Source organism: Lissotriton vulgaris, chromosome 12 (assembly GCF_964263255.1).
Source record: "Lissotriton vulgaris chromosome 12, aLisVul1.2, whole genome shotgun sequence".
Classification (NCBI taxonomy): Eukaryota; Metazoa; Chordata; class Amphibia; order Caudata; family Salamandridae; genus Lissotriton; species Lissotriton vulgaris.
In genome coordinates, this window is record NC_141700.1 from 163,545,515 (window position 1) to 163,565,091 (window position 19,577).

Sequence of the window (19,577 nt, forward strand, 5' to 3'; positions counted from 1 at the left end):
TGTTTTGTTGGAGTCTCATGACCATTGTGCACATGTAAAGATCTGAGGTGCCATCATCCCCTGTTGATGGTGATCTCAGAAATGTTGACGTGTTTTTCTGTGTATTATTCTAGGTTGTTTCACTGCAGGATGTGACCATTCCCTCTCTTTCGAATTACGGCACAAAAAATATTTCTCATACTTACGAAATGGGGGCAAAGCTGGGGAAAAGGCAATGTCTAGAATCCCAGAGTCATACCCACGCAAACCTGGAATTGAGCCAATCTTTCAGGATGCAACACGTCATTGTCTATTTGTAAATGATTCTCAAGTTCATATTTGACTGTCATTTCTTACCCTTTTAGAGTCCGCTAAACGCCATTAGGATGTGCTAAACGCCATGTGGGCAGTCACCCATTGTGTTAGTCATGGCAGTGAAACGTACCCTAAAGGTAGCATTTCATGGCCAAGGTGTCACAAATCTGCTTCTGGCAAACATCATCCCTCGAACAATTTCACCACTAGCTCAAACCTTCTTTGTTTAATTTTTTATTTTATTGTCAGTGTTACCCTATATCAACCCAACAGATCACTTAGATCCGAACACCTGTACCAACTAACAGTGTCACGGACTAGGACGGTCACTTGGGGTGATAGATGTTTTACGAACACTGCGGCCAAACTCTGGAACACTCTGCCGATGGTAATAAGATCTACTTCATCACTGTTGCAATTTAGAAAGTTGCTGAAGACTTGGTTGTTTGACCAATGATTTCCCTTCTCACTGTACCACTTTTGAAACCTGACAATGTTCTTATTGGGACAAGAAGCTGAGTTACAGCGCCAAGACACCTACGGGTATAAGTCGCGCTTTATAAATTGTAAAAATAAATAAATAAATTAGTGAATAAATAATTGTAATGCAATAGCTTTGACTTCCTCCTATATTCCCATAGAATGTGAGGTACATTTCTCAACATAGGTATTCTGAAACGCAAACTTGAAAATTGACAGTGAACAATGACTTCTGGTTCCATATATCTGTCAGATTTTTCCTATTTCCCCACTGGCTTTATTCATAAATCCAGTCTTGGTTCCTAACTTTACATCTACAAACCTTCCACTTCTTCAGTGCTTATGTGGTGGATATCAGCACACATAAGACCCTTACCAAGAGTGAGATATAGTAAAGGGAGGAGGAAGAGAAAGATACAAAAACTGTTAAAATGTCAATTAGGAAGGATGAAAAGAACCTGCAAGAGTGAGACAGAGACAGGGGAGGGCGACAGAGTAAAGAGGCATGAGGTGGAATCAAAACTAGACAGCCTTGGTATTCCGCAACCCTGGCATTGGGCTCCAATGAAAACTTTTGAGCTCCCTGTTGTTTTTGTTTATCACAGAGTATTTTCAACCTCTGGTTCTTGTATCTTGGTCAAGTAAAAATTCCTGTAGCATATACCAGGCTTTAGATACACGGGAATGGAGAGACCTCTATCACTGCTGATCTCTCCATTACGACTAAACAAGACTTGAGGTCAGTGTTAGCATTGGATTCCTGATGCCCAGTGTGTCTAAGAGAAGTGTCTGGAAGTGACTACATTTATAGCCTAAATTTGAGGTACATCATGATGTAGTTTGGTGCTTTGGGGGTCTGTGTGTGGAACGTTGACATTTCAATGAACTAAAGGTAGTCCCTAAAGATTTTATAAAGACCTATGTTACACATGAAAGCGTGTCAAAGTTAAAGACCCAAATTAAGTTGTGCATGCTTGGCTAATTAAAGAGTCTTTCACTTCAATACATTCTTCATGGTCCTGCTGAAAGAGATAATTTGAAAATATTTTTGACATGGATTAAAGTAAACTAATATTTAGAGGATAGGAAAAAAGAGAAACGGCATGCATTTGTCAAGTTATTGCTGGCATAGTGGTGATCAGTCTGAAAAATATAGTTCTGTTCCATTATTGAGAAACCCAAAGCCCCATAATATGGAAGAAAATATAGGACAAACACTGACAATCATTGTCAAGAGGTTAAAAGTCATCAAGCTTGTAAGTGTAAGAAGGAAAAGGCAGGCAAGTTAGAGCCGGTCACCACTGTGCCAATAAGTTTCGCGTATTCTCTGTAAGTTGGACACTCTTCCTGCACAGACAGTGCTCCATTCCCAGAGGTGAATGTTGTAACACATCTGCTCCAACCACACTAGTTTGTTGTCAGAGCAACAGAGAGAGCAGCTTTTATAAAGATGGCCCCTTTTTATTCTAATATTATTAAAATAAAAAAATGATTTTTTTGGCTCGGCGGATTTACTCTACCGCAGTTTTATTAATGAGAAGTCCAAGGAGTGCCGGAAAGAGCAAATACTTTTGAAGAATATAGCTCCCACATTGCAAGTTTAGGAACTTCATTTATTCAGAAATATTGACTTAACACTGGCCAAGTTCAGTGTTTTTCCAAACCCAGTTCTAAGCTTTAGTGACCTCCTGCCTAGTTGTGATTGGGTTCGTTTTGAATTAGAATTGTCCATGTAAATCTTTAACTGGATTGTTGGTGGTGTGACTAGCTACAATCGTGAGGTCCTGTAAGCTGAGAAGGCCTCAAGTTAGGCCTAATTTAAATGCATGAGATAAATTAACATATATTCGATCTAATTTCAATAAGAATGAGTGAGTGTTCATATGTGTTTTACATTTGAATTGGCATTCACAAAACCAGCCCAGTCTGTAGCTTGCTTTGGAGCATCCGTGGCACTGCATCTGAAGGCATTCTTAAAAACAAACTATTGTCACTACTTCTACATTTTACCTAAGCATACATAAGACAGATTTTTGCTGTGACGTGGAGGTAGAATGAGCGACAATGGAGCGTAATACTACAGGATTTGTCTTAATAATTGCTCTCAAGTATTCTGAAACCAAAATAGAATGATCTTATTCAGACCACCATACTAGGATCTCTTTCACTGGTTGTATATGATGTTTTGCTGCTATGCTATCTCCTTTTGTTATGAAATCTTGGTGATATTGCTCGGATGGCAAGTTTCTGAAGAAAAGTAAGGAGTCCTTGAACTGCCTTTCCTATCCTTCATTGACTGAACTGCAAGTTGGACCTGGACTGAAAAGATTTGAAGCAATTCAGTATTTTCGTAAATAGGTTGAAGTATACTTATGCACAGAGATAGTAGACTGAAAGGGTTGGAAAGATAATCTTTGATAAATGTAGTACCGGTAAGCACCATACATTGGCCAGTCAGGAAGTCAAAGTTATTAAAAGTTCTGGAGAGCACCTAGATGTCAAAAACATAAGATAACATGTTCAAGCTGACTCCTAGTGCTGCCTAATTGTCTCTCAGAAGATAAATAACCCAGTCGTATTTTCTTGACCAGAGACATCTACTATTTTAGATTTCTGACAAACATTTGTCACAAGTTCTTCATTGTGATATTACACTACTGCGGTGAATCAATGTCATGTTAAACTGTATGACGTGCGCTTATACTTTCTCCTTTTATCTGCTGATATGTAATGTGACTTGCTTCTTGAAAGCTGTGAAATTGAGTGTGTCCACTGACAGTACCACAGGTTCCTTTATGCTACATGCCCTCTCCTGCATACATTCTGCACTTGACTCCTTTGTCTTCCGCTGATCTCTGTTGACTAGAACATGCAGTCAGTCAACAGCATAATTTCAGGCTTGGGTCTAGGCACCTTACGTTTTTACTGGGGGTTTTCATATTTTTGCAATATTGGGTGCTTTAACCTAGAACCAGCTAAAATAGATCTATTCTTTTTCTTTCATGTAGCTTACTACGTGTTTCTGCAGCTTGAAACTTACTCTTACCCAGTTTGTTTGTGCAACTTCAGAGCAGGTGTCAAGTAATGCATTGTATATCAATGGAATTTCTCTGCAGTTGAGGATTATAACTCCATTGCCTTTCTCAGCCATCCAGACAGCGCCTGTAAAGGCATTTTGTTAGTTCCAGAACCTTCTTTCATGAATGTGGTTAAGGGGATTTCTTTGGGTTTGTGGATGGAAAACTAGCTCTAGCTTATGTAAAGACTAAAATGACAGGTAGAGCCCCTATTGGATGACTTATTTATTCCTGCTGTTCTCTCCAAACCATGGATGATTGTGAATGTTGTCGGGGTGCGTGATGTGCAGGAAGCACCAAGGGGGGGGGGAAACAGTTATGGGGCCCTACGGGATCATGAATAACTGGACACCACACAGTGTGAACGTTGGTCGGACCGGAAGTCCCGAGCGACTCCCGTCCTTTTAATTATAGCCTTCTGGCCACGCCTGGCCAGAAGGTGCTTCAATGTGTACTTGTGGTTCCGGGGCTCAGCCGAGACCCTCGGAACACTAGAGCGCTACATCTGTATCAGGCATTCAACAATTCCCCAGTGAATGTGGAAAAAGTCCTTGTCTACATTTCTTCTGCATGGTCTCAGTACATGTGCATGGTGGGTTCACACCTAGCATATTACAGCACCACTATAGGGCTTCTTATAGCTGATGTAATCAGGCCATGGGCATATCATTCAAAAGCTGCCTTGCCTTCTGTGTAGTACAATTGTCAGCACCAGGAAGATGTGGGAAGGAGTGGGTTCACATTTTACAAATTCCCACCCCTTCTGATCTTTGTGCTGCCCTTCCCTCTGTCCATGCTTTAAGCACATACACTACCAGTACAAATGGTGAAACAGTAAAATGAACTTTACTCTTCAAGCTTCAGTGTCCTCTGGCTATGCTCTTGCTGAGCCTTCCTTTGACTGTTGTGGCTCAGTTAATTGAGGTTGTCTGACAAAATTGTGACACAACAATATCTTGTCAAAAATATTACGAAACAGAATATTGCCAAAAGTAGGAATTTCGAAATCCACACATATATATATATATATATATATATATATATATATATATATATATATATATATATATATATATATATATATATATATATATATATATATACACACATACATTTAGATAATAAAAAATATAAATAAATAAAAAAGTAAACTACCAAACATAAATTAAACATAACATCACAAATAAAATATTTGCAATACTACAAGTTTAATTGAGAAGATTAAAGAAAAAACAATATTAAAGGATAACAATAAAAAAACACTTATGGCAAAAGTGTTGGACTTCAAAGGAGTCAAATTTCAATGTAATCATTTCAAGGATACATTTAAATACCTCCAAATCAAAGTAGAGAGCGAGGACTAGAAAGGCTAGTCCGTATCCCCAGGATTATATATAATGATCAAAATAGGACTAGCTCTGTTTACAGGGGGGAGGGGGACTCAAAGAAGTACTCTAGCTGGCAAACCTGTTGGTTTGTTCATGAAGCCCTCACCCACCAACCTGGTTGGTGGCATGCTTCATCATCGGGCCCACCACAGTGACACCGAATGTGTCCCGGGTGTGCTTCGACGCCAGATTACTGCAGAGCTGATATATTCGCTGAGTGTGCAGTGTAGTGAGTGAGAAGGTGAAGTTAAAAGCTATACAGTAGGTCCCAGTACCCGAGGGTAAATAAATAAGTTTAATAACTGGGCCTCTGTTAGCAATAAAAGGCAGTTAGGCGCGGTGGAGTGCAAATTAAGACCTCCTGTGTCTTGTGTGGTCTACATGTTTCAGCCAGTCCTTATTAAATTTAAAACTGGCTTTCCTCAGGACCAAGTGAGTATGTGTATAAGGTGCAGAAAAACTAAATTATAGTGTTTGTGTTGTTGGTTTATGTGTCGCACTCTCTAAGGTGCGATTACATGTAAGAGGGGGATTCCCTCTAGTTTTGGCAGGCTGTTTGCTGTCAAAAGCTTCCTTGGGTCACCTGGCAGAGAAAGAAACCGGAATTCCCAGTCTAGATCCTCCTTGGACCTATCGTCCTTCTGCGGTGCCCGGAACGAGTCTTCATGAACAAACCAACAGGTTTGCCAGCTAGCGTACTTCTTTGAGTTCCCCTCCCCCCTGTAAACATACATTTAAATACCTAACATCAAATTATTTAAAAATATTGAAAATAACAAATATGTAAATGAAATTTAAAAAAACGACAATACAACAATAATGTAACAAATATAAAAATGCACTTCCCTGCCTACTACCCAAAGAAAGCAGAACCTCCAAAAATGTTAAACAAAATATTAATAAAACTAATACAATTAAAACCAAAATAAATCTAATAGAATTTCCAAATTATTTTATTAAATACGATAATTAATTAAACAAGACAATTCATAACAAATCAATGTAGAAATTAACATATTTAACAGTTAAATATTTAAATTAAATAAAAAAAATTTATTGGACATGAATTGTCATGGGGTTCGACTATTGATAAAACGTTTGTGTGTGTATATATAATGAAAGTTGTAAATGCTATTGTGTTTTCTTTAACTTCTTTAATAAGAAGATCTTTAAAAAAGAAATACATTGTATTAAGTAGTGTAAATAAGTACCCACCCCATTCCCCTACAAACCAAACAACCAATAGCTAACATATAAATTATAAACTATACAAAAATACAGTATTTTTTAAAATCACAAAATGATTGAAATAAGTCACATAACAAAAATGTAAAATAAAAAAACTATTTATAAATAAAATATCCCACACTGTTCCTCTACAAACCCAACAACCCACTACTAAATGATGAATCCTCAAAAATGAAAACTATTACATTAATATTAACACCTAAGATTAATGTAATAAATACATATATATTAATTTAATTAGAAAATGTTTCATACAACTTTATTTTAGGAAAAATATTACATACAATCTTTTTAAAAACAATATTAAACACAAAAAGAAAATCTTACCTTCTTAGTCACACGAATAACAATATTGTTGACTTGATATTCATATGCCACAATATTTTTGAATCAATGTTTTTGTTATTCACCTTTTGTTGACTTACACTAGAAAAATCAGTTACTACAATGTCAATAGTGAATTATGGCTATTAAGCAAATTCTCTGAGAAAAACTAGTGGTTCAGGAAGCAGAGACCTGTTCCTTCTTACTGATGTGTTCTTCATTGTGTCTTATGTTGAATGAAGCCTTAGACCTCCTATTACTAACTTCTGTAAAAGTGGATGCCAATTTTGCAAATTCACACTGTGTAGTTCCCTTTGCTGGGAAAGCTTACCATGAACCTAGTTTTCAAAAACAAGGAAAGGTTTCAACATCATCACCCTCCGGCCCTGGCATATATATCCTCTACAGAGCTTAAGCGAAACGCTTTACTCACACTTACTCTCTGCTACTGCCATCAGCACCATCCTCATGGGCACTATGTAGAAATTTCACAGTTTTAAGGAGCTGAAATGGTTTAAGGAATATACTATTTATGCTGTAAGCAGTGGACACATAGGCAATGGCACAGAACAGTTTCAGTAACATTAGGATTGTCACCTTTTTTCCCCCAGACCAATAATAATGCTTGAATGCAGTATAGGGCCACTGTGACATAAGTGTCCTCCCTGAGCCGAATAGATTTATCCATACATGACTAACACACGGTTCCCTCTGACCCAAACATGTCACACCAAAACACAACCGTTTAACTGAAACCCAGATAGATTGTAACCACACATAACTGTAGTTGAGACACACTAAAAGGTCAAAATATTGTCTTGATTACTAAAAAGGGCATAATGATAATGGATACAGAAGTGGGTGATTGGAGTGACAACTGTGCTTGTAAATGCCACGCCCCAACTGCTGTGTTCCGCAACATAGGAATGTTTGTTGTTTCTTAAAGCGTTTTAGTAGTTCATCTGAATCAGCAGGTAGCTCCTGCTTAAGGCAGCCTGGTGTGTTGGTAAGGTGTACTCCCACTGGTCTGCTGTGCTTGAAGTCTGTTTGTAAACGAAGCCTAAATGTTGATGCATTTTCCATGAGTCATGGTCAGGAAACCAAAGCATTCCTAATGCCAGCTGGGTGATATCCAAAGCGGATACAACATACCTCTCTCTGTGAATGCTATCTTGTCAAGCAAATAGGGAAGCACTTTGGAACATATTTCTCTGATGTTTGTTGTTGCTGCAAACAGTTTCCCTTTCCTATATCTAATTTTCGCTTTCTCTGTCTTCTCTTTTTACCTTTCTGTCCCTTTTCCTCTGATGCTTGTCCTGGCTCCAGAACCGCATGCACGAGTCTCTCATGCTTTTCGACTCCATCTGTAACAACAAATTCTTCATTGATACCTCCATCATTCTCTTCCTCAACAAGAAAGATCTCTTTGCTGAGAAGATCAAGAAGTCACCTCTGACCATCTGCTTTCCAGAATACACAGGTATGTTCCACATAGACACTGGTTTAGTATATCTTATCCCCAAACCCCAGAAACAACGTCCTAATGGTGAAGATGATAGTGTAATAATCACTGCATTTGAAGGCATCGCAACAGTGAACTCAGATGTGTACAGAATCCTTGACCATGTGAGACTAAAGTGTAATGGATCAATGTTCATAGTTTTCATTTGAAAGTTGGAAGTCCATATAATTCCTACAATTATTCTATTTTGCACCAATAACCTGCCTTCCAGATCAATGACATGCTAATCCCAAATTGGAGCAAGATTAAACATGTGCACTTATACAGCATCTTTAGAATTATTAATAGAATCTGTTCTTTTTTGATTGCCCACAAAAATAACAGTTTTATAACTGATGCAATAAAACATAAATGATTTTAGAATATTTTAAAAATGTTACTGATATAGGAAGCCCACTTTGTTCCGTAAGTCGTGGTGCCAGTGTGTGGGGCAGAAAAATATTTTTAATCAGCCAATCAAGTTTATTAGTATGTAATACATTTGTCAAATGTGTTCCCAGAGACAACTGTTAGGTTTTTGTTGAAAGAAACATTTTTTATCAAACACATTGAAATAGCAAATTTATTACCTAGGTCAGTCACGATAATAAAGAAAAATCCCGAATGTTCATCATTTATTTATTAATCGATTCCTACATCAAAAAATCCAGTCTTAGTCAAAAAGGAAAATGTCTAGGGGATTCCTATGTTGGCATGGCAAATATCATTAGTTAATAGTGTATTTATTCTGCTGTAAGCCCTTCAACACCTCAGTGATAAGGTACATATAGCCCCAGTTTTGCAAACAATATCCATACTGGCCAACCATCCCCTTGTTTTATATACAGTTCTCAGCTACGCCACTCAATCAGCCTTACTGTAACCTCAAAATTATCATTCTCATGTGTAAAATCAGAAAAGAATGCCCTTCTAACTAATATGGTTTCTACGTTGAACTCCAAAATGGGTTTCCCAAAATATATGAAAATGCATCCAGACCAGTGGCAATACAGCAATTTCCCCAAGGCTTTATCAGTGCATGTCTTGAAGACAGCATCTCCTACAGAAAACATTGGCTTGGGTCTTGCCAATATGTGGATATTCATTTAGGCAATTGATTTAAACACTGTAAAAAAAACAACAACAAAAACCAATGCTGTATAAGAACCCCTCTATGTATAAATTGCTAACTTGAGATAAACAGCCTAAGTCCTTAAGCATCGCTACTTTCAGTCAGTCAGTCAATACATTTATTCGGTTATTATACAAAAAACAACCATAAAAGTACAATTATTCATAACAATTTAAAATATATAAACATTAATATTACAGCAAAATAGGCTTATTAAATTTCATGCATGTATTGATTTTCGTGACCTAAAAACATTTTTTTTAAACGCGGAGACAGATGCAACAGTTAATATATTATCTAGCTTCTGGATAGCTAAAAAAAGCAGAACGACACTGTCTGAAGTCCATGTACTTCGATATGGGTATATCCATCTTTTCCTAGGAATTGTGTAAAATTTGCAAAATAACAGGATATACATATCTCATTGGTTGGACAAATCATCACATGGGCATTTATTAAGCTGCCTTGTCCAGTCATTTATGTTAGGAAAGCTTAAAAATCTGAATAAAATATTTAATCTCAAACGTGTTAATAAAAACCTTTCAAAGTCTCATGTGTAACTTAATATACGGTTGGATATCACTTGTAACCATTGTTAACTGATGGGCAACCACTGTGTTTTTTGACATTTCCAAGTTGGTTCTAAGTTCCCCCAGGTACGTCATACAAAGATTTTTCAATTCTTTCCTAGGGATCTGGCACATCAGTAAGGGATCTTCATAATAGTCTCGGTGGCCTATTTGTATGAGGAACATCTTTACATAACGTAACCATTTCAGCCTATTAAAATTATCGAGGCTCATCGCATCCCTCAAAATAGAACGGTTAAAAGCACACTCCTTGGTGGTCCATACCCTGTGCCACAGAAGAACTGGTTGTACCTTAATGACATCTTCTAGGTACGGTTGTCCAATTTCAGCCTGGCAAATATAGGTAGATACACTATCTGGGACTACTAAAAGATGTCTCATAAAACAGTTTTCTGCCACCTGCAATGCTTTCACATTTGCATATCCCCAAATACCGGCACCGTATATAGCAATTGTTACACAAGTTGCATTATAAACACATAATAGTTCCACAAGCGTTTTTTTGCCCATTTTTCTACTAAAGTTATCAGGGCCATTATAGATTTAGAAAATAGCAATCTCCTTGTATTTATTATTGTGTTCCATAGGCCAGATTTATCAAACAAAATACCTAAATACGGAAAAGTTGGGGTAAAATCCAAAGGTTTAGAATTAATGTACATTACTTTTTTCTTTTTATCTGCCCCTGAACCACAGTTCATACAGAAGGTTTTCGTACAATTAATTCTCAGATCCAAATTGGTCATGAAGTGGGAGAAAGATGTTACCATTTTTCGCATAGCCTGAGGTGTCCTAGCCATCAAGACCGCATTGTCTGCATATAATAATGCTGGTACAGATCGATTGGATACCAAAGGCATGTCCCAGCATTCCTGCAGCAATGTTCTTTCCAGGTCATTAATGTAGATTGTAAATAAGAAGGGGACGAGGACACATCCTTGCCGCACCCCTCCTGCAATACTAAAAGGCTTAGTGCACTCTCCATTATTACCAAATCTTACTGTTGCCCTTGCCCCTTTGTAAAGGTCCCTGAGAAAAAAGATTATATTTTCCTCAACCCCCAATCTTTCCAGTATCAGCCAGAGCTTGCTATAGGTGACGCACTCAAAAGCGAATGTTAAATCCACAAAGGTTAAAAACATCCGCCCGCCCTTTGCTTTAGTATATTTTTCTATAAGGATATACAGGTTAAGGCCCTGATCAATAGTGCCAAGGCCCTTCCAGAATCCATATTAAAGGTCACTAATTATTGAGTGTTTGTCTGCCCATATTTGCAATATATTTATAATCACGTGACCAAAAATCTTAATGGTTGAGTCCAATAATGATATTGGGCGATAGCACGCGCAACTTGTTCTATCGCCCTTTTTAAAAATAGGTATGACAATAGATTCAAACCATGACAACAAGAGTCCATTCGAACAGGAAGCATTAAAAAGTTGCGTGAGGAGTGGACCCCATAAGGCCATGTTATTTTTATAGAGTTCAATCGGAACCCCGTCAGGGCCCGGGGCCTTTCCTCCCAAACTAGCTTTAATACCCAAGGTCACTTCGTTCAGGGTGATACCCAAATTAATTTTCTTATTATTATACGTAGTCACTTCCTCCTCTACATTCAGGGTGGGTATTTGCTCCAATAAAATTGGTGCACTGTATAGATCTTCATTAAACTTTACCCATTCGTTCTCAGCGATGGCTATCTCTACCCTTGCCTTGGATTTATCATTAAAAAATGGGGCATTTACTGCTTTCCAGAAAGCTGCAGTATCCCGGCTTAAGAAAGCCTCACACAAGACTCCCATGCTTCCCTTTTCATTGCATCCTTTCTCTTTTTCTTTTTCAGCGTTTCCTTATAAACCTTTCGGAGTTCCCTGATTAGAGTCCGGTCATTATCAGGGACATTTAAGGCATGCTTAAGATTAGAGTAAGCCTTAGTGCAGGCTGTATCAAACCAGCTTGCTACTTTTTCTTTAGGGTTTTTTATTTCTACCCACAGGCTAGTCTTAATTTGTGAGGCAATTATCATAACATTTTTAATAATCAGAGTTTTCTGAATTCTCATCCAGACAGGCATTAATACTAGGTTCGCATTTCTTAATTAAGTTACTTAGGAAATCCTCAGGAACTACCTTTGTCCATTTTAGGGAGTACCCATTTTGTCTACTTAAGGCAATGTTACCCAAATACTGCCTAGATATACTATCTCTATTATGATCATAATGGGGGTTTAAAACTTCAACACTTAGAGGAAAATGATCACTTAATGGAATATCTAGAGTTTTTAAATGTATCACGTGCCCTCTATATCTGGCCGATATCAGTATAAAATCAATTGTTGAAAAAACTCCCCTGCCATTAAATGAAGGACAAAATGGGACCTCAGGTTGACACATTCTATTGGCAAATCCCAAATCACAGGAAAAAATAACTTCATTAAAGAGGTCCCCGCATACAGTATGTTCGAAATGCGTTAGGTTAGTCTCTTTATCCAGCATTATGCCACATGTCCCCTGTTCTCCTCTCTTGAATAATAAACAATTAAAATCACCTCCCCAAATGACAAAGGTTTCTTCGGTTTTCCCTCCTAGCAAACATTTAATATCTATACTCAAAGTTTTCAGCATTACTTCCATTTCCTCCGCAGGAACATTCTTATAAAAATTAACGATAATCAAACAAAGCATTTTATCAATATGTATCCTAACCATATGATAATATCTATTGGTACGGGGTACCTCTATTTTTTCACATTTAAAAAGGTTCGATACATAAGAACACAGCCCCCTTTAGCCCTGCCATGTACTGAGCCTATTGCTGCGAAAATATTGTTTTAAAACCGCAAGTGTTGTGCTTCTTTTAGCCAAGTCTCTTGTAGACTAACTATGTCATAAGTTTAACCCAGGTTTGATTGGTCACCTTTGTTCTAAGACCTGCAACATTCCAGGACATGATCGACTAGTTACCCTTCTTCGTCGTAGTTTTCTCTTTATTAATACCACATAGGTTATCTTCAACATTAGCAATATTTCCAATCATGGTATTTGCTACTGTGTCACCTCCCTTTGAATCATCAATCTTTCCAGAGTTAAGTAGCACAGGTCTTACCCTTGAATCTACTTGTAGAGACATTGCTCTTGCAGGAGCATCTTCAACCACTGGGGTCACACTCAAAAAAATTAGACATCGATTTAACAGTGGCATTCCCTATACTCAGTCAGTCTACCCCCTCAAGCCCGTATAGCGTATCAAAATGATTGAATGTAGGGATATTAAATTGATTTTTGTACAGAATCATAGAGCCTCCTCGCTGTGTCTCAAAAGGATAGAAATTTGGCGGGGCAGAAAAAGTTGCAGGTTAAAAATAGCTTAGATCAAAATTTTGAATACCACCCACTCCTCTTTGGTAGCAATCACAAATATATCGGACCACACGTCTGTCCCTAAAGTTAATAACACAGTCCCCAACTAGGTCCTTTCTTCTGTGACCCACCCAACCTACTCTGCGAACATTCAGGATTTCTCCATGTATATGGGGTTGGAGGGGTCTATTTTTGTTTAACCAAAAGGTTACCTTGTTTTTTAATTCGTGATAGGTTTCTGATTTATCATAATCCAACTCAGGGACCCCAGATAAGACAACTAGATAGGGGGAAAGAATCCGGAGGAAGATCTATGCGTGGGTGGGTAGTTTTTTGTTTTTCAATATTTGAGGTTTCCCTAACTGAGGGTATAATTTGTTGGACCTGTCCAACTTCCCCAATTCCCTTTGCGGCCTCTGAACCACTACCCCCTTGTTGCCCCCCCCCCCCCCCTTTCAGGAATCATAGTCCTGCTTTCTGATGTTAAATCACCTTGTATAGATCCATTTAATAATCGGGGTGGTATATTGGTTATAATCGGAGTGGGAAGTTGGGTGATTGTGCTTGTTAGTTCTCCTATTGAGATGCTTTCTGCCACACTTTGAGTTAATTTACTCTCAGCTAGTTTTTTCAGTATAGCGGAATTGGCTGTGGTTGCTTGCTCAAGTATTCCCAATCTTTCACTAATCCTTTTAGACCTCTCTAACAAAGATAGCATTAGAGACTTAATTAATAGTTAAATTTTTCCCATAAGACCCTCTACACTTTGAGCCATAGTCAAAGATGGATCAACCGTTTTTACAGGTGGTGCCCTTGGTGAGAAAATAGAGGTCGGGGTAGGTGACGTAATAGATAAATCCAATATCTGCGTTACTGCTTCCTTAGTTGTTTTTGATGCTTTCGTTCTCTTTTGACACCCACCCTTTTGTAAACCCCCTCCACGTTTCCTCTTTGCAATATGGCCTGATCCTGAAGGTTGTTTTAACAGTTGGGAATTAGGATTAGTTCTAGTTATGGACCTAGTAGGGAAACGTGGCTCAATTAAGTTAGGTGTATTGTCTGGAGATAAATCGCTAGATAGAGCAGTAACACTTGTCTCTTTCATCAGAGATTGATTTAATTGCTCCTGTAAATGAGAATCATTACTATCTCCCAGGTTGATATCAGGATTAGATATATGATTTATTATCTGTTTTGGCGAGGTAGCTGATGCTAAACCCCCCAACGAAGATTGTTTCAGATACATGGGTTCTAAAGAGAGGCGGCGTTCCGTCAGATCAATTTCATGCTCCAGGACTGATGTGGCCCTGATTATAAATTGGTCCAATGTCTCGGTAACACTCCCGCCTGTCCCACCTGTCACTACCTTTCTCCCCTTTCCTGTAAGTGCCGCCATAACCCCTGCGTGCTATACTATATATCACTGCCAATGTTTATCCCACCCGCAAAGCAAACAAGACATTCAATAGTAAATAATTAGATGTACAGTCTTACACATATGGCAATGTTCGGGAGGTGGCCCAGCCCTGTCTCCTCCTGTCTTGGATGGGCTCAGACGGGCCCGCCCTTGGTCCCGGGCTTAGTCCCGGCTTCGTCCTGCACCGCGTCCTGCTGCGCAGAAAAAGGGGAGTGGCTTTTAGGCACAGTGTCCGCGCTATATATGCAGTTTTAATGAAAACCCCACATTCTCAGCCTACTCCATTGATCGTCTAAGATGCTCCAGTTTATTCTTCCCTAACTGAAGTTATTTAACAGATCACTCTTTATTTGGTTTTGGTGTAGATCTCTGCAAGGATCCACATGTCCGACTCCTGTCTGTGCAGTTTAAGCAAGCTCACAATATTGACTAGGAACGATATGGCCTTTTCTTTCAGAATATCTTTCAGTTGCATTTTCGTTGGAGGTACAATTATGGCACATACCAGATTTCCCCCATCTCAACAGGTTCCCATGTAGCTGCCTTCCTATTGGATAGCAATTTATATTCTTGCAGCAATAAACCTCCCATTCCAACCGGCATGGATATAAACCCAACCATATTGCTGTTTGCACTGTTCTACTTTTAACTCTATTGTAGTGCCTTACCTACATTTTATGTATGCTGTACAGTTGAATTTTGCTTCTTTCGCTTCAAAACATTGTGCTGTGCTGGACAATTAGAGTGTGTGCTTTGATCTGTGCCTATTTTCTTCCCTTTCCAAAACATCTTTCATACCATCCATTTTCGGTTTCTAGTCACCTGCTAACGATATTTTGTTTTTGGTAGTTTCACTAGGTAGGATTCTGTTATTTGCACCAGCAACTAGATTTTATATAAAAAAGGGCTTCTAGCTACAAATTCAGCATGTATTATAAGCAGGGTTGCTTATTTTTAGGCAGTGTATATTGGCTCTGGTAGTAGATGCTTCATTTAGGTTTAAATCTCTAATTGGGTGGAATTAGAATCCTTATTATGCAAAAATTATAATGCTAACCTTCCCAAAAAGCCATAACCTAGGTGTATCTGCAAGAGAATCATTTGCCTCAGAATAGGATTTTTGTCACCATAGGTGAAGTTACAGAAGAGGGCAGAGGGCATAAGTGGGCATTATGCCCCATATCCTGCTCTCTCCAGGTCCCCCACTCCTTTAGCAACATTTGTATTCATAATGTTTTTTTGTATTAAAGGCAAGATGGCAGTCTTCATTAACCCATTTATGTCCATCCCATTACCTCTTTAGTGTGGAGAACATCAACGGATTGTCCACCACATTGAGGAGGAGCACAGATCAGTCTCGGAGAGGTACGGATGAAAAGGACAATGTGCCCTTTACAACAGTACCTCTCTCAAGGGGATCACTGCAGGAGTTTGCGCTGGGACTGTGATCCCCAAGTAGGTATCTACCCACTGGACACCAGGGATGGGGGAGTGGCCTCTCAGGCATGAAAAGTGAAGTGAAACCCCCCAATTTAAGATTATGGAACAGTTTTTCTGCCCTTTTGGGTTGGGGGGGGGGCAAGAGAATACGACTCTGATACTTATACGTGGAAAAGCTGGCAACTCTGGCAGTTTCTGGTAGGCCAGTAATTGGGAACTCCATAATACTTGGCTTGCATAATAACATTTATATAAAACTTCTTTTTAACCTTAGCTTGCTCATAGAATCCATTTCTTCAGTAGAAGGGCACTTACAATGCAAGATATAGTTCATTAACAAAAAGCTCTCCGTTTTGCCTATAATTGATGAATTTCTGGGTTCATTTGTATTGACTGACAACTTGATATGTGCTCTTTTATAGTTGAATACCTGAACGGTTGGATCCTTTATAAACTATGGCTAAAAAAGCAGGTTTTCAGACTTGAGTGGATGATAAATTGCACAATTGAGGACTACTAGCCTTGGCCTTTGTTTGATGGGCCTGCACACCAATATATTAGGTAGAGATGGGGTAAAATAATTCTACAACTTCTGCCAGGGGTATATGGCTGAGATACCCGCCACCCCCTCGCAACACAATCCCCAAGGATGGGAAACCGGAAACAGTTCTGAACTTTTGGAAGACGGGAGGGAGTGACCCTCCCGGCCGTATTTATTAAAATATGAAACAAAATTAAAACATGAAAATAACAGTTTCATATTATGTACAATTTCATTTCCACATTTGCGATGTTTGGCTAACCTTAACATATGCTCTAATACAAAGGTTCTCCTAGCCGAACTAACATCCTACAAAATATTAACTTGTAATTTGAAATTGTACATCCTAACGTTTAAGGGCCAACGGCAAGGTCGTAACCGGTGTCAAGATCCCTAAACCAGAAATGACCCCCTCACTTGTGAGGGGCGACCGCACAGAGGCGTACCTCAAGTGCCACTACCAATTTCCCTTGACTTGACGGGGGCCCCATTAAACTCGACGCCACTTAAAGGTCGTTCGAGGACTCGTGTGAGGTATCTAGAAGGTAGCGTAGACCCCCCTCCCAAACCCCACACAACTTACCACATCTGCCGTCGCAGATGACATGGCCCCGGGAAATTCTCCAGGAGGGGGCTGTAACCCCTCCTACCCAGGAAGGGGCCTTGACCGCCTTTCCTTTCCTTTCGGCGGCCCATCCTTAGAAGGAACCGCCTCCCCGTTGAGGGGCCAATGGCCACCTCCCTCGAGCGCTCCCATCCGTAATGGGTGACGCCCACTCATAGGGATCTACCAATTAGTGCTCACCGATCATGACCTTACCGCCACAGGCCGGATAGTTGACCGGCTATCCGGACCCCCCACAACACTCCTACCTAAAGGTCATGTCTTAAGGTCTGTAGCCAAGCTATACAGTCCCCTATGAGTAACTCGTTCCCCACCCGGGACAAATGAACACCATCCCCCAGATACATACTGTCACCAGTAATACAACCATGCGAAATAGAATGCAGTGTATTGGAACGGAACAATCTACTCACTTTGTTATTAATTTTCCTTACTGAATGATTCAGAGCAGAAACAGAAATAGCCCCCCGCCAAACTTTCCGTGGGATCAAGTGGGACCATGCAATCGTGCACCCTGGAACTCTCCTTGCCAACCAACTTACAGTGGAAAGCATTGCCTCAAGAAGAAGTCGTCTACCAGTGGTGACCAAATCATTGCCCCCAAGATGTACTATGACTATAGACGGCGGTGACCTCGTCCGCCCTAGCAAACCCTCAAAAAATGATTGAAACTGGTCAATACAGAGTCCGCCCCTTCCGTAGAAGGACACCCTGTACCCGTATTCCCCAGCCACGTGAATCATGTCACCTGCTTTGAATACGTCCGCGGCACGCCTCACGTATGAGTGGCCCACGACCCACACCTCCTTTTTCACAGCCGGTGAAGTCTGACCGCTGGCCCGGTGTTGGGTCGACTGCATAGTTCGCCCCGCCTCGTAGGCTCGCGCAACTGAAACCAAACAAAAACAAGAAGCGTGAGTACATCATTACAGCTTCACAACATGTGCAACCGCACATACCTTTTGTAACAATTGGAGGACCAACGCCCCACACGTTTAACTTGTTCAACATCCAGACCCCTGGCTGTAGCCTCTGTAGCAGCCCCTATCCGAAAGGAATGGGTCCCAAACTCGCCCGGGTTCAAGCCCGCAGCAGTAATCGACATCGCAAGCACCCGCTGAAACTGAAACCTCGTCAGTGGGGTGGCGTCAGCGTGTCTCAACAAGGTCCCCCCCCATGATGCCACCCTTTGTGTTAAATATGTCTCTACACAACTCACCGGGCACATGGAGGACCCGGGAATCCTTTGTATGATTATGCAATCACCCATCGCACCCTGATCGGTCTTGGACCCGAAAAACGAGACAGTCATTGTCTCCCCTCTGATCTGAACGTGCTCTCGGCACAGTCCCCCCATCACATCCTGCTTGTTCCTCGCCACTAGTTCGCTCACCCGCATAGCCCCATGGAATGCCAGCGTAAAAGCGGCTCGGAATAACACTGTTTCAAACTGGGATGAACATGTTGCAGGGAGTCTGGATAATAACAGGGCCAACCTATCCAAACCTATCGGGCGCCTTTCATCTACTTTGCGACCCTCAAGGCGTTGCCACCCACGTAGCGCTTTTTGCACCACGAAAGACGCTGTCGGGTCCTGGATCCCATGAGCCCTAGCCACAAAGGAAATGGCGGCCCGATGCCTCTGGGCCGTAGCCACTGACTTGCCTGCCTGATGTAAAGACAGCAAAAAGTTTACTACAGACTCTTCCTGGCCCCAAAGCTCCCCCCTAGCAGCCCCCAAAAAGGCCCAATAGGATCGGAACGCCCCTTCATATGCCTTTTTTGTCCTGGGTGCTAAACTCTCTCCCACGAGGTTACGAAGTTCGGGGCACCGAGAGACCAGAGAGCTTCGGGAAAGGGTGCCACCACCGGGTCCGCTGTGGGCAGAAAACCCCAGAAGGCCTGCATATGAAAATGAGAAAGCGCATCAGCCGCCTTGTTCATTACCCCCGGGACATGTCTTGCCCTAAATAGTACATTCAATTGCATACATAGTAATACGATTTCCTTGAGCAATCTCAGAATCCATTTGCATCGTGCCGCCTGGCTATTGATACACTCAACCACGGTCATGTTATCAGACCAGAATACCACAGAGTGATCCCTGAATCCCTCAGGCCAAGTTCTCAGGGCCACCAGAATGGGAAAAAGTTCTAGGAAA

General features: G+C 40.4%; 1 protein-coding gene across 1 annotated transcript in view; it reads left to right on the plus strand.

Moving 5' to 3' along the window:
- GNAO1 (G protein subunit alpha o1) overlaps positions 1-19,577 on the plus strand; it is a 687,967-nt gene that overhangs the window by 644,895 nt on the left and 23,495 nt on the right. Inside the window, exon 7 of the mRNA XM_086947686.1 lies at positions 8,138-8,291. Within this exon, the coding sequence (XP_086803812.1) occupies positions 8,138-8,291 (154 nt within the window). The remainder of the gene's footprint in view (positions 1-8,137; positions 8,292-19,577) is intronic.